The sequence below is a fragment of the Pteropus alecto genome, unplaced genomic scaffold (genome assembly GCF_000325575.1).
Source record: "Pteropus alecto unplaced genomic scaffold, ASM32557v1 scaffold5, whole genome shotgun sequence".
NCBI lineage: Eukaryota > Metazoa > Chordata > Mammalia > Chiroptera > Pteropodidae > Pteropus > Pteropus alecto.
This window is the reverse complement of record NW_006441953.1, coordinates 245473-260628: the sequence shown is the minus strand read 5'-3', so window position 1 is coordinate 260628 and position 15156 is coordinate 245473. Positions and strand designations below refer to the sequence as shown.

At 39.6% G+C, this 15156-nt stretch overlaps 1 protein-coding gene across 1 annotated transcript in view; it reads right to left on the bottom strand.

Annotated features, from left to right (window-relative positions):
• Positions 1-11456, bottom strand: part of DAPP1 (dual adaptor of phosphotyrosine and 3-phosphoinositides 1) — a 41192-nt gene extending 29736 nt beyond the window's left edge. The window contains exon 1 of the mRNA XM_006918865.3: positions 11248-11456. Coding sequence (XP_006918927.1) covers positions 11248-11345 — 98 coding nt within the window. The 5' untranslated portion in view covers positions 11346-11456. The remainder of the gene's footprint in view (positions 1-11247) is intronic.
• Between the last annotated feature and the right edge of the window lie 3700 nt (positions 11457-15156).

Below are 15156 nucleotides of genomic sequence, written 5' to 3'. Positions count from 1 at the left end.
TGTTGGCTAGGTGGAGGGTCAGGGGAGGGAGGGTGAGATTGAGGGGACCGTTTTATGATCTATATAGATGTCTAACCAATGTACTGTATACTTGAAACTAAATAAAAAAATAAAATAAAATAAAAACATTGCTATTGCAACTTGCAAAAAAAAAAGTTGGTAGATCTCAAAACATACTGGTAAATTAGAGGAACAAGTGGCAGGTGCAGTATAATACCACTTAGTTTTTGAAAATCATCCCTTTTCCCTCAAAACTGTATAACACATATATGTGTACATATAAAGAATTGCAAAAACATAAAATCCAAAAAAAAAATACACAACAAACTCATAAGTATGTTCTCTTTAATGGAAGGAATCAGGATTGAGAGTGTTGTTAAAGGAGATTTTAATCTGATCACATTCTCCTAATGTATCTGTTCTAATGAAAACAACAATAATAAAATCAAGTAATATATTTATTGGGTAACTAAAATTTGAAAAAGAGAAAAGTTAATTTCTCCCTAAATACAACCTTCAGAGATAACCTTGTTAATAATTTGCTTTATTTTTTCACTTATTCATCCACACTTTATTGAATGTTGGAATTGACCCAGCACTTGGGTAGAGGAGGTGGGGATGGGGGTGGGGGAGAGAGAAAAAGAGAGCGCATGAACATGTTCATGTGCGGGCGACAGAAGTTTTTTTCTATTTAATGTCTGGTAGGGTTTGGAGAGAGAACCATTCAGGGAGCTATTTCATGAGAAGGGAATAACCAGAGCAAGGGCTTGAATCAAGAGAATACCAGGTGTGCATAGGGTCAGATCACTACATGATGGTGTGAGCAATTCAGGGTCAGTGTCCAAAGAGTTAGTGTCGGGCCTGGTGTCATGAAGCCAAAAGGAGATTAATGCTGGTTGCACAGGGAATTGGATACCTACAGATCCTTGGCTGTTACAGAGGCTTTATATAAAGGGCTTTTAATGGCTTAATACGCATGTCCAACAGCTCATTACATAGAACCCTAATTGCATAGACCTAAATTTCCTGTAATTGGAACTGTGTTTAAAAGTTTTTGTTTTGTTATGCTGATTTTAGGAGGAAGAGTCAGATTTTAAGGGGCTCTAAGCTTGTAAAACTTGGAAGTCTCATTAATAAATTTAATATAAAGTTATGAAAAATAAGAAAACATTAATTATTTAGAATATGGAATCAGAATTACAAATTTAAAAAGCCGAAGATCACAAACATCACAAATGTAAGAAAAAAATTTATTTTCATTTATTGTTTAACACACCCCAATACTTTTTCCCTTTATATTTTTGATTGTATTGTCTTTGATTATTTCTTCATGTAATAATAATTTTATAATATAATTTTCTAGAGAAAGAAAAGAACAATAATTCAATCTTTCACCTCGAATATTTAAAACAATTATTTATAGTGTAGAAAAGTTATTTTCAGCTTTATTGGTAATGAAGTTTTTAAGATTGTTAGCAAATTTGGGGACTTCCATCAAATTTCTCTCCAATATGAATTGTAAGATTCCAGGGCATTTTAAATGTTCATGTACAGGGACTAATATTAAATGCTCTTCAAGTTGACAACATTTATTAATTACATTGCTAGGGTCTGCTCCAGGGAGGGGCCTTGAGGCTGAAACTTCATTGTCTTCACAGTAAACTCATCTCTGGTGATTATAAAGTTATATATGCTTTTTTTATTAAAGAAAATTTTTTTAAATGCTTAACTTAATCAATAAAAGCCACGTAGAATCCTCCGTAAGCTTGGTTTATAATTCTTTTAATTTTTGTAAAATATATGAATAAAATCAAAACCCTAATATGATTCTCATCTAATCTTTGCCCACTATTTTATAGGTAAGTTCATTCCATACTTCTATGACTGATGCCAGAAAACTCTTACCTATATTGAAATGCTATTTCCTGCTTTCAACAGATGGTCCAAGAACGACTTTTTGGAGTTGTACTTAAACTTAAAAAAAAAAAAAAAAGTTAAACTTAAAAAAAAAAAGGATGGTATTTGAATAGTTAAAAGCATTTAGAATGTACTTTCTTCTCTTTCCATCATCGTCAACTTCTCCATTTATGACAGGCTATCAGTCCCTTTAGGACACAGAGACCTTATCACCCAGAAGCCTTATCTCCTTTGAATACCTTCCAAATTTTTATAATCTATTTTAACACTAAGGTCTGGTGAGCAAAACAAATCCTCACAGGTCTCCCTCATTCTAGCTGCTGGATAAGGCAACCCAAGATTGCATTAGTTTCTTGGCAGTTAGTTCCATCCTGCTGCTGATTTGCTTTAAACTGAATGTTGATTTAATCTCCCTAGTAAGTCATTTATAACACCTAGTAAGAAAAACCTCTTATTTTCATAAGTTGGAATATTGTCTTCTTTTATAAACTTTTTATATGATTCTTTCACTTTTGCAGAAGAGAATAAGATACAAGATTTGCTGATTTATACAGCATATTATGAATATGCCAGACATTGTGCTAGCTGCTGGGAATAATTTGGGATAAGTTTCATTGTCCTAAAACTTAAAATTCTTTTGGTCTTGTTTTCCCTGAAGAAATAAAAAAAGATCAAGAAACTACTATTTATCAAAACCAGCAGTTGACTTTGAAGGAAACAGTGGTATTATCCCTTCTATGATACAGTAGTAAATTAGGAAACATCCACCCACTAAAGAATTTTCATAGCTGCCTCTCAGCTAGGCACAGGAAATAAGCTCAACCACAGAGAAAGTAGACAAGCTAGATCCAGAAAGCTGGTCCCCAAATTCAGCCTCTTCTCTGGTCTTCTCAGTGCCCTTTCATGCTAGAAACTTCTGGGAAATTTCCCCAGCATATTGAACCTTCATAGATTCTTATCCCATTGGGTTTTACTGTCTTAATTCGCTGATATAAATTTATATCTCATTTTGCACTGTCCTTTAAAGGAGAGGCTTTTAAACTTTTTGAATTAGCTCATGGTATAAAATACATTTCTCTCTCTTTCTCAATCTCGCAATCTCTCTCTCTCTCGATAGATAGATAGATAGATAGATAGATAGATAGATAGATAGATAGATATAGATACACACAGATATATATTGTAAACAAATAGAAAAAGCCAAAAAGTGTTATGGGAAACACTATTCTATATGCAGTTTATTCTTCTCTTTTCTATTTCTTTTTAACATATATTGATTGTGACTCACTAAATTGACTGTAAGAACATTAATGGGTTGAACACAGTGTTTGAAAACAATGCAAAGCCTTGGTACTCCGTGTCCTGGGATCTTGTTAGCAATTCACATTTTCAGGCCCCCTACACCTGCTGAGTCTTAGTCAGTATTCATCAACAGCCTTGTGTGGTTGATATGCAGTTTAGAGTTTGGGAAGCACAGAAGTGAAGGACTCTTGGTCTTGAAAACTTTAATTTGTTTCAATAAACTTGATGGTTTGAGTTCACAGTGTGTGGCATCTGAAGCAAAGGACAAAGAGGACAAAGCAAAGTCCTAAGTGGCTTTACAGTACCAATGGGGAGGAAAAGAGAAGGATTTACAGGCTAATATTATCAGAAAATGCCCAAATAGCTGCCTTCTTAGTGATGTGGACAGAAAATGGACCAGAAGGGGACCTCGCAGGGGGCTGGGATGATCAAGGAAAGCTTCATGGAGGAAGAAGATCATGAGTTGGAGCTTGAAAAATAAATATAGGACTTATTAGGTAGTGAGAGAAAAGGAGCAATGGCATAACCAAAGGCACTGAGGCTGACTGCGCATGGCACATTCAGGAAACAGAATGCCTGGCTAAAATAGAGGGACTATGATGAGGAGTAATGCAAAACGACTAGAATAGTGAGCACGGTGGATCTTGCATATTAAGACATAAGCCGCACACGCATTTAGATTATATAGTTTTGGTGAGAAAATTCCTTAGTAAACAATGTCTATAAATGATTTGTATATTTAATGACATATTTTTCTCCTTCCTGGCAAAGAGACGTACCATAGAACCTAGATTCTGTCCCATTCGAATTATAAAGAGGACATACAAAGCAAGAACAGAAACTCCAGATTATGTAAAAGCAGCTGAAAGGCCCTGGAGTTGAACAGTCAACAAAAGCACTCTTCTCTAGATAATTTTCTTTTTCTTCATTTTTCTCAATGACATTTTGAATGACACAGACACACCTTCTGAACTCTAGATAATTTTTTCTCATTTTCTTCGTTATTCTCAATTTCGAATGATGTGACACACTTTCTGAACTCCCCACACCAAAGATGACAAATACATAGCACATGATGCCACTCCCCTTTTCTAAGGCCATAGATAAAGCTCACTGATCTGTCTTCTTTTTTGCTAAGCCTATACTCAGCCTCAGAATCCTTCTGAAAACAGTGGTGATTGAACATAAGATGACTCTACTAAGCAATTCCACTCTAACTAATGTTAACTTGGGTTAACCTGTCCTAGGCCCTTGAGTCATTCCACTGGATTGCTTAGCTGCTGATTTCATTCATGTTCATTTGTTTATAGGGTTGGTGCTAGATTCTTTGCTTTTTGTTGGGGGGACAAAAGCATTTGGCCCTCTATGCCAACAGAAATCATGGATAAGGAACTGTCTGATTTGGTTCAAGATCTAACAATGCTGTAATTTGCATTATAGTCAGGCTGTGACATATCTAAGACAAGATAGTGGCATCCATAGACATGCATTAAGTCACATATTCACAAATGTGGGCTTATCTTTTCATTGATCATAGCAGTGGACTCGTCCAGTAGAGAAAGCTGAGCAAAGTTTTTATATTTCTAATGAGGCCTCAGACAGGCATATTGTAATGCATGGGGGATGCTGAAAGAAAGACTCACCACAGTCTTTCAAATAAGGAGGTTTCTGTGATGGAAATAGCTTACCTGTGGCTTTCCATATTGCCATTCTAAATGCCTACATTTGCACGTGCTAATAGCAGAGCTAAATGGTGAGGCCAGCTGCCTGAGGCTTTAGGAAGCATACTTGAGTGATGACAGAGGCAGACTACGTTGAGTATCTGGTCAAACAGTGAACTAACTAAAGGCGGGTCCCAAGTTTTTTTGGTGGCAGTCAATGCTCAGCTAAAGATAAATAGGACTGAAAGGAAGAAGAGAATTATATGGGAGTTGAAGGCCAGGTAAACCTGTTCTTGAAGAAGTCTGAGGAATGGGGTAAGATGGAAACAGAGAGAGAGAGAGAGAGAGACTCAGAGATTCAGAGACATAGAGTGACACAAGGTCAGAGACATGGAAGTTAAGAACTGTTGACAGAGGCAGAAAGATAGAGATCAAAACTTGGAGACAGAGAAAGGCACACCAGTGCACATAGATAGCCAGAAGCACACAGGACAGTGACTTCAAAACACAAACATAGACCCAAACAGAGTGGTCAAGGAGACAGAGGCAGAAGCCAAAGAGAGAGAAAGATGTAGATGCATCAAGAGAAATTGAAAGAGCCTGACTCAGAGGTAGATCAAGGGGGAATTGTCAGAAACTTGGAGAGACTGGAGGGGCAGAGCCACCGACTGGAGGGAGGGGTGGCCAATCGCATCTCATTCCAGCAGAGGTCCTTGCTGCCGTCCCCAGGTCAGCCTGCGCAGTGCAAGGAGGGCTGTAAGACCCAAAGTGCATCACTAGTGATTGGGGCCAGGGAATGTTTGATTTACACTAGGACCCAAAGCTCAAAGACTGACTAGAAAAAGTATTTTATGGTCAGTTTCAGACCGGTTCAGATTAGGGGCTAGGAGCCAGAAGTGCGTGGGCTCAGAATAGGAATTTATTCTCTAGGGGAGTTGATGGGAGGAAGAAATTAACTCAGGCTTTAAAAAAAAAAAAATGGAAATGTACTAGAAACCAGAAGAAGAAAGCCAGGTAGAAGTTTTCTCATAGAATGTGGCTGAAGATAGGGACTCTGAGAGGTGAACACCGGAACCAGAGTGATTAAACGCTGATTGACCACTGGGTCTCAGAGACTGGAGGGTCTGATCCATGTGGGCTCTTTTTATCTTCTAAACGCTCATGTATTTTGCCACTTGACTTATGCCATTTTCTCTTTAGAAAATGTCTTATGACTTCAACTGACAAAATCCTACTGGTTACAAGGTCATCCTCTCTATGTCCAGTCACATGCTGTGTGCCTTATCTAGGCACTGTTACGGCCCTCAGCCCACTCTATTCTGCATTCTCTAATTACGTGCATGTGCATTCTCTGTCCTCTGTCTTGTAAACTCCTCAAGGGGACAGCCATTTCTTCTTAATTTCAGTATCCCCCACACTCCCTTGCATGTCATCAGTAACAGATGAACCTATGAATGAATGGAAGAGTGAAACAAAGTGACCCTCTTCAGTGTGGAGAACCTGTGTGGACAGATTTCCACATTAAGTAGAAGGAAGTCACCATCACCCACAGAGGAACAAAAAACAAAACAACCGAAGAGGAAATTCACTTGAGTCAAAGAGAGATCAAATCGTACACTAGTTACAAACTCTCCTACAGCCACAAGAGACTCACCTTCCGTTTTCACTCCCAGGTTACAGAATTGTGCACAGAAGAGGAACAAGCGTTATTGCTCTACTTGGCATCACAGATCTGTAAACAGTTTCCTTTAAAGCTTTGACTTGACTACACTTTTCTAGCCTTGTCAATTTGTGTAGCCCACAAAAATGAAGCCTACACAAAATTTAATAAAGTTCTCATAAATTAGAATATTGACCTGGTTTTGTGTGCATGTGCGTGTGTATTATGTGAAGAATGTGGAAGAATAATGTCTTTTGTAATAAAATTTATTGGTCATAATAATCACAGAACTTTCTTTTTCTCAGTTTATGCTAGCACTAGTATATAGTGCTAGTATAAGAAGACAGAAGTTTGATGGAAACTAAGAAGTTGCATTAGTGGACAGGCATGTGGGTTCTGGAGGAAATCACCTGGATTCAAAGGTTTTTGAGCATGTAAACTTGGGCATGAGATAAAAGCTCTGCCCTTGATGTTTCTCATTTGTAAATGAGAATGACTTTAGTGACAGTATCTACCTCACAAAGATGTGTGAATTTAATAAGTCATACATGCAAAGGGCTTAATACAGTGCCTGGCACATGGTGAGCATCAAGTAATTACTAATTGCCGTGATTAGAACATATACCTCACTGAATCAGCGGAAAGAGCTTCAGCTTTGGGGAAATCTAGGCATGTCCCTCAGCTGTACCACTTATGAGGTTGGTGACCTGGACAGTTCCCTTAACTTATTTGAAGTCACCCTCTACATCTATGAAGTGAGTATAATTGTACATATGGAAGGTGTTACTGTGAAGGCTAAATGATATAATGGATACAAATGGCATGGTGCTGGCACAGAGTAGGAGGTCAGTAAAGAATGACCATCGACAGGAAAGAATGCTGGTTTGGTTGGATAAGCAAGAGCTTGGGACCCAGATTCACTGGGATGTCTGCTAATGAGTCTGCTGGCGTCTAAAGCTGGAATACCAGTACCTTTTGAAGACCAGAGCGAGTGTGTGCAAAATGTCTGCCTAATAAAAACTCATTTTGGTTATTATCATTTATTCCCTGGGTTAGCAAAACCCCACCTGAGGGCCAGTTCCTGCCAGAGCACATGTTTTTGTATGGACTAAAAGCAAAGAATGGTTTTATGGTTTTAAATGGCTGGGGTCGGGTGGGGGGCGGGGGAGAATAAGAATAATTTGTGACTCATGAAAATTATATAAAATTCAGGTTTCAGAAATAACATTTTATTTGAACACTGTCATTGTCATTGTTTCTGTGTTGTTTCTGGCAGTTCTCACACGAAGGCAGATGTGAGTCGTTTTGACAGAGATCATCAGACCTGCAAAGCCTAAAATATTTATTACCTGGCTCTTTACAAAAAAATTTTGCTGATCCCTGATCTATGCTAACCTTCTCTTATATGTGGAGGTTACGGGACAGAGAAATGAGAGACATTTTGATTTATTTACTTATATATCCAGAGCTTAGAGTTTCACTTCTTGTCTCTGGCCAGCACAGCCAAACACTGACACTTCCTTAAAAAATTTGAGATTTGGGAAAGTATAGAAAAAAGAGGGTAGTTATTGTATTTCTCACCTGAAGGAATTATGCCTGACTAGATAATATGATTAATTTAAAAAATCCTAAAATATTTGTATTTCACGGTATCCTTTTGCACCTATAGTTATATAGTTTTTAAAGAGGTAAGCCGTTATAAACTATGTAACTATACTGCTATTACACTATCTCATAGAAAACTTTGTTATAGTCAAAGAATTTCTGGAATTTTAAATTATTTTTTATTTTTTAATGAATTAATTTTTTTAATTGAAGAAATGATTTAAACTTTTCCCCCCATCTATCTCCCCCTGGAATTTTGAATTATTCACTGACTAGTAATTCTACACTAGTTTGTTGCTTAGGTGATGTCTCTAATATTCATTACTGTTTCATTTCCCTATTGCTTCTTTTTGAAAACAACAAATAACTTGACAGTTCCCAGCCCACTTCTCACTTCTCAAGGGCCCTTCTCCACTCCCTTGCCCCTCCGTCCACCACTGCCCACTCCTCCCCCCAGTGAAGCTGAGCAACACTTGAAGATGGTTTTATGTCCTCTTGCTTTTGGACACATTAATATATTTAAGATGGAAGAAAATAAATGTTTTTAGCTCGACACTCTATAAATGAGACAAAGAAATCCATCCGAGTTACTTGATTTAAGTACTTTAGAAAGGAATAAGTTTCTGCTCTTAGCAAGTCATGTGTATCCTAGATAGGCAAGAGACGGAGTTGCTGCAGTTCAGGGTTTAATTTTTAGAGCTTACGTATTCCAGAGCCTGAAGAAAAATAGGGACCGAAAAAACAAAGATACATGTTATCTCTCTGATTTAACTGTCACATTATCTGTTTATTTCCATCAAAAATACAAACATAAGAATCTGCCTGACTAATCAAGTAACATATTTAAAATAATTTAAAAATTAAGTCATTAACACCAGCTACTTTTTATGCATCAAGTACATTATTTCATTTTGTTTTTTGGAGCTTTTTAAAAACTAAATTAACCAGGAGTTTTGGTATAGATCATACCTAGCCCATGACTTAAAGGTTGGAAAAAACGTTTCATTTATGTTTGAGAATTCTGCCAGAGGAAATGGGTCATATTATTACCTGTAAAAGTTATATCAGGTATGTCCTGGAGGGGCTTGAGTCGATTATTTTTCAGGAATTTTGCAAACTGGCTGTTAAATCCTTGGCAGCACGACATCGCCCGAGATAGGAATATTTACATCAGGGAAATAGGCAGACTATAGAAATCAGGGCTGCCCCCAGCCTAGGTGGTTTATCAGCACACCACTGAGCATATTTAAATAAACCATGATCCTGACAGTTCTTCTCAGGGGAATGAAGATGTTCTAAAATTGATTTATGGTGATGGTCGTACCACTCTTTCAAGTCACTAAAAATTATTAAATTGTGCGCTTAAAACGAAGGAGTTTTATGATCTCTAAAATATACTTTAATAAAATTAGTCAATGAAATGCTTCTACACCAACAAACAAGATGTCAACGTGTATTAATGGCTTTAAGATTCAGGTACATACCCAATAAATAAAAATAAAGCCACATTTACTTAGTGCTGCTGATGGATTTATAGTCTATGCAGTGATTCTCAACCTTGGTCTCACTCTGGAATTCACTTGAAAAGTTTAAAAAGAAAGTGCTCACTCCCAAAAGACTGAAGCCATTTGTCTGACCTGTGGCCTGTATAGGAAGTTTTAAAAACTCCTTGGGTGGTCCTAGTGCACAGCCAAGGTTAAGAACCACAACTACAAAGCAATGTCCCCAGATATTGGTAGCTCGTCTATTGTTACTGAAACAGTTTAATAAATGTTTAATAAATTCCCAGGCCTTCTGAAATAGAGAAGTCTGGACATAAACGCGCCTTTTTGGGGGGTGGTGTTTCTGAATTGTATTGAACATCTGTTCTTTGCACATGGGGGGAGGACACAGATCTGTTTTTTTGTGGGTTTCACCTATACTTGCTTCCTGCCATGGGCATTATGGTGGGGAGAAGGGACATCATCTAGCTAGAAGGTAGAGTTTGATTCTGAGACCCCAAATTTAAAATCTAAAGACAGGATTTATTGAGAACTTTTACAATGATGCGACACAAAAGACAACATCTCTGCAATCTTAGTGCAGAGAGATTTCATCCCTGTCAGTGTTTTTTCGGGTCAGAACATAGGCTTTGGCAGGTTTGAATCCCAGCTTTGTCATTTAATTGATGTATGTTGTGGGCAACCCCTTTGGTGCTCATTTTTTTCCTCTGTAAGATGGAGATGGTAACAGTTCCCATGTCTTTGGGTTGTTGTGAAGATGAGAGCTGTTTAGTAAGACAGAGGGTGCAGGTCTTGCCCCTCGTGAAGCACAGGTGTTGAAACCAGCCTCGCCAGGATATTCCCAGTGATTTAGGGTGAACTTTCAGTGTCTCTAGGAAATCCCCTCTTGTGTAATACTTATTTCTTTGATTAAATGTACTGATGAGTTGTCTCATCTGGTCCCTTCTTACAGGTGAGACTATGATGACTTTCCCTACCCAGACTCATAACCTGATGGAGGCAGAAATTGTATCCTCTTTCTGCCTTGTTATATTTAAACTCATTCACCCCCACTTTCCATCTCATACACAGACATGCACACACACAAGAGCTCACAAATGCGGCGTCAGGAGAAAGAAGGGCGTATGGGACGTGGCTGCAGACACTTCCTCATTCTTTCTCTTTTGAAAAAGTCCCTCTCCTGAACAGTAGGGTAAGCTTTCTGTTTATCTTACCGACACTATGGTCCTTTTACTATCAAAGGCTTAGAACTCAAAATTTTTCACAGCACATTTATTCATAAACAAGAATCAATATAAAGGAGACTGAGCAACAACAACTCAATTCTGTCCCGGGTCTCAAAGAATGTCCTACATTTATTTGATTTTTGTCCTATTTTCTGCATCTACCTGTTCTCACATCCAGAAAAATAATATATGCTTTACAATGCAACTGTCCCCAAGCAGGGAGACACCTAACAGACACAAATGAGTCAAGTGGAAGGGATAGAAGGTTAAGGTGCAGAGTGCTAAAGGTAATCCTTAATCAAAGTGAGCATTTGGGTGGGGGTGGGGAGTTAATGTTCACCCAAGAGGCTTTGAAAGGAGATCTCTTCTCTTACCCCAAGTCCTGGATCAGCTCAGCTTCGTCTGATCTGCTCCACAGGTCTGAAGGATCCTGGGCGCTCATCTTCTCTTCTAGAGACTCTGCTCTGCCCATTCGCGCTCCTCTCGTCTGCGAAGCCCCTGCCAGGTGCTGTGGGAAGAGGCAGAGATGGGCTCTGCAGCTCCTCACACTCTCCTCCTCTGAAAGAGAAGCCAGCTGTGGCTGTGAGTCTCCAACCAGCAAGGAAGTGAAACTTGGTTACCCCTCCCACTGACACTCACCACCCTAGCCCCAGGGCACTGGCAGGAGTGTGCAGTCAGTCAGGAAGTATGCAAACTAGGTAGCCACCTCTCAGGACACCCACACTTCATCACGCAACCTGCAGTTTCTGTCAAAGGAAATGAAAAGACGGCACTCAACTGGGATTGGACTGTTAATTCAAAATCCTCTCATGAGGCCAGACCACAGTTTCTCCTTAGTGCTATTGACCTCTGGTTTGTAGAGGGCGGTTCATGCAGTCATTCACCCCCACGTTCCATCTCCCACACAAAACAATGAGGAAGCTTCAATTTCAGGAACACTTTTAGAGTCGATCTAGGAATCAGTCAAGCCACTAGCTTCGATCCTGAAGTCCGGTTTTTAGCAGTTTCTCGATAGTTCTGCCTTTTTCATCCAAGCTTTCCAACATACCCTTGACGTTCAGGTTGGCACGATTCAGAAACAATGATTCAATATTGTTTCCTCCCATGGCAGAAGGATTAAGTGAGAAGAGGGTGGGAAATGTGGGAGGGGGCCAGCCTGTTGCCAGCTGCTGGGGCGTGTGAGAACTCCCGGAGTCTTTGAGTGCCACGTTCTTCTTCGCTGGGCTTACTCACAGCTGGTACTGCTTTGGGTCCCGCGCTATGGGTAGAGAATTCCATCTGCTTGGAAGTCGTAAAGGAAAACTGTCATAACTCTGAATCTTTGGGAATCAGACAAAATACAGTAATAAATGAGAAAAGGACATGTGTTGCTTCCTCACTCTGGGTTCACCAGAGTGCTCTGTAACTTGCTTCTTCCAGTGCCATCTGAGGATCGGTAGCGTTGGCATCACTGGGAGCGTATCAGAGCACAGAATTTCGGGTCATCCCGGCTCTTCTGAACCAGAATCTGCATTTTGAACCAGATTCCCAAGATGACTCCCTGCACTTTAAAGTTTAAGGAGACGTCTTCACAGGATACCAAGACAGCAGAGCTGTTCCTAAGGAGAGGGCGATCTGAGCCTGGCATCATTCTCTTTCCTTAAGGCCCTTGCCTATCACCTCTGCGTGTCGGCGTTTGGTGAGACCCTGACTTCCTCTGATTGTCAGGGAGAAACTCCCGAGTGTCTAGAGACAGCCGGGGAAGACTGGACTCTGATAAAACACACACTAACTGATTGTATATGAGCATTTAAAATTCTCTTTATGTTCGCAGAGAAAGGCAGGATCCACTCACAAAGAAACCGGGGAAGGGAGGGGCCAAATGTGCCTGCAGCAGAGATAGGGGACCAGCTGGGCAGCAGATTCCCATTTCCTTTCTACAGCCCTCTGTTCAATGTTTTAGTATCTATTCTGATCTTGTTTTAGCAAATTCTGGTTTTTCTTTTTTTAGCCTTTTTTTTTTTCCCCCAGAAAAGTAGCAGAATTTACTAAGATGACTCTCTTCCCTTTTACGGTCTTCTCGTCATTCTCTTTTTCATTTTGCTTTCCCATCTGTTGTTCTCTCCTGTAATGCCATTCTTTCATTTTATCATTCATTCCATTTTCCCCAGGATGCTTCCCTTCCCTATCGTCCTCCTGCTCGGCTAAGTACACATTCAGCATTTTAGCAGGCGCAGTTGCTGCAGTGGAACTAGATGGCTTCAACACAATGCTGGACATTCATAAAATATCCGGTAGTATATTTTGCATGAGATTGTTTGGATGTTATTTTTTGTTACAGAAATAGCAACTTCTGCTTCCACACACCTTTCAAATGAGTGCAAGGTATATATTTAAATAACACATAATTCGCTTCTTATTTATTTCAATAATCTCTTGTCAGTGGTGCTGATTCATAGCCCCTAACTCTTTCTGTGCTAATATTGGACGTAGAAGTTGACACAATCAAGCTTATGTTAACAATTTTGGAACTTCTTGTTCTTTGTTAGAAAACATTTATCAAAAATATTAGACCTTTTTTGGAATGGCGATCACACTCAAATTATCAATTTTCTCATAAAGGAGAACTATTGTGTCCAGATTCAAATTTCTTTATTAGGGTAATGGGCTTCTAACAGTCAGGACTTCTCTAAGGAAAACTATTTAGTAGAAACAACTCCATGTAGTTGAAGGCCCTTTTTGATCTTTTTTCCTAATTTATTTATCTCTACAGAAAGCTCGCATACGACGATGTCGGTTTGTCATCTGGTCAACCTGGCAGTGGCCATTTTACTCACGCCTTCCACAGCAGGAGCGGTTCTCTGAGCTCCATTTGTTACTTGTTTTCTGTTAACCAAGCATGATCTGTTCTCAATTATTTGTGTTGGTGGGGAGTAAAGAATACATTCTGGAAAGGGACACTGTGGTTCGAGATTATCATGAACTGAGGTTACCACAGCTTTTTGGGAGTCATTTTACTTGCCTTTGGTTAAATTTTTTTCTGCCAACCTGCATAGGCCACGTGTTGTACTGACCTACCCTTGACTTGTGTGTTAGTTTCTCCTCTCTTTTCTGCTGCTGCGTGTGGAATCCCATCGCAGTCTGCTTCCAGATCCCTTATTATTTAAGGGGACTGCGCCAGGCTGCCATGTTCCATGTTCCATGTGGTGTCACTGCTCCTTCCGGACCTCCAATGTTCCTTGGGATAGCTACTCAATCAGCTATGTACAGTCCTTATCTCTGTCTCTACAGGGTTCATTCTTGTGAAGATGTGTGGTGGGAAGAAGGAAGTGGTCACAGCACTGCAATGGCTGGAAGTGACCCATACCTTGAAGTCAGTGACTTATAGCCACATCCAGACAGATTTAGCATGGGTGCCTCCAGGGAACTAGATAAGGCTAGGTTTGAGAATTCTCTCATAGTCTATCCAAAACCACTCTTTCGAGCCTCACTGTTAAATAATATCAGACTCCTTCCTTATTTAGAAATTTTCCTCTCATTGTTGATTTTAAGCAAACAGATTCTCCTGGAATCCTCAGACTGCTTTTCACATGTATGTCTGTCTAAATCCCAACTCCAGACAGAATTTCCAAAACCCCATGCCAAACAAGATGTGAGGCGTGAGGGGAGGTTTAGGGACGCTCCACCTTGTAGGTTCAACTCCAGCACAACTCAAAGCCCCCTCTGAAAACTACTTGGCCATGCTTTCTCCTTTCTTTTTCTCCAAGGCGGAGGAAACTCAAAGGCTGCCTAATTTTAGTCTCATAAAGAATACATACACTGTTGTAACATTCTCTTTTTGCTTGGAACGCCTTCACCCTGAACTCTGTCCAGTTTTCAAGTCTCAGCATAGGTTTTGCCTGCCCTCATGGTGGTTTTCTGACTGGGTCCAAGCATCTATACTGCCATATAGAATTTACATATTTTGATGGTAAGACTTTTGCTACCGTATTGAGATTAAAGTCGTTTTTTCTTGAAGTGTTCCTCAAGACAAAACTCTTCATTAGGCTGCGAAAGCGCGTAGGAAGAACTTACGTCTTGTTCGTTTTTATGCCCCTGCCACTCAGCACAGCACCTGAGAAGAAGCAGCAGCTTGACAATTCTTGTTCAATTGATGGTAAAGACGCTTTCTGAAGATTTCGATTGAAAGCTGCTGAAAATTGGGCTATTTTTTTTTTTATTTGAGGCATTATGTCAGTTTAACTTTCTGGAAAATAGATGCCAAGATGACATGAAAGGTGCAGGGCATACCTTGGGTGGAAGTG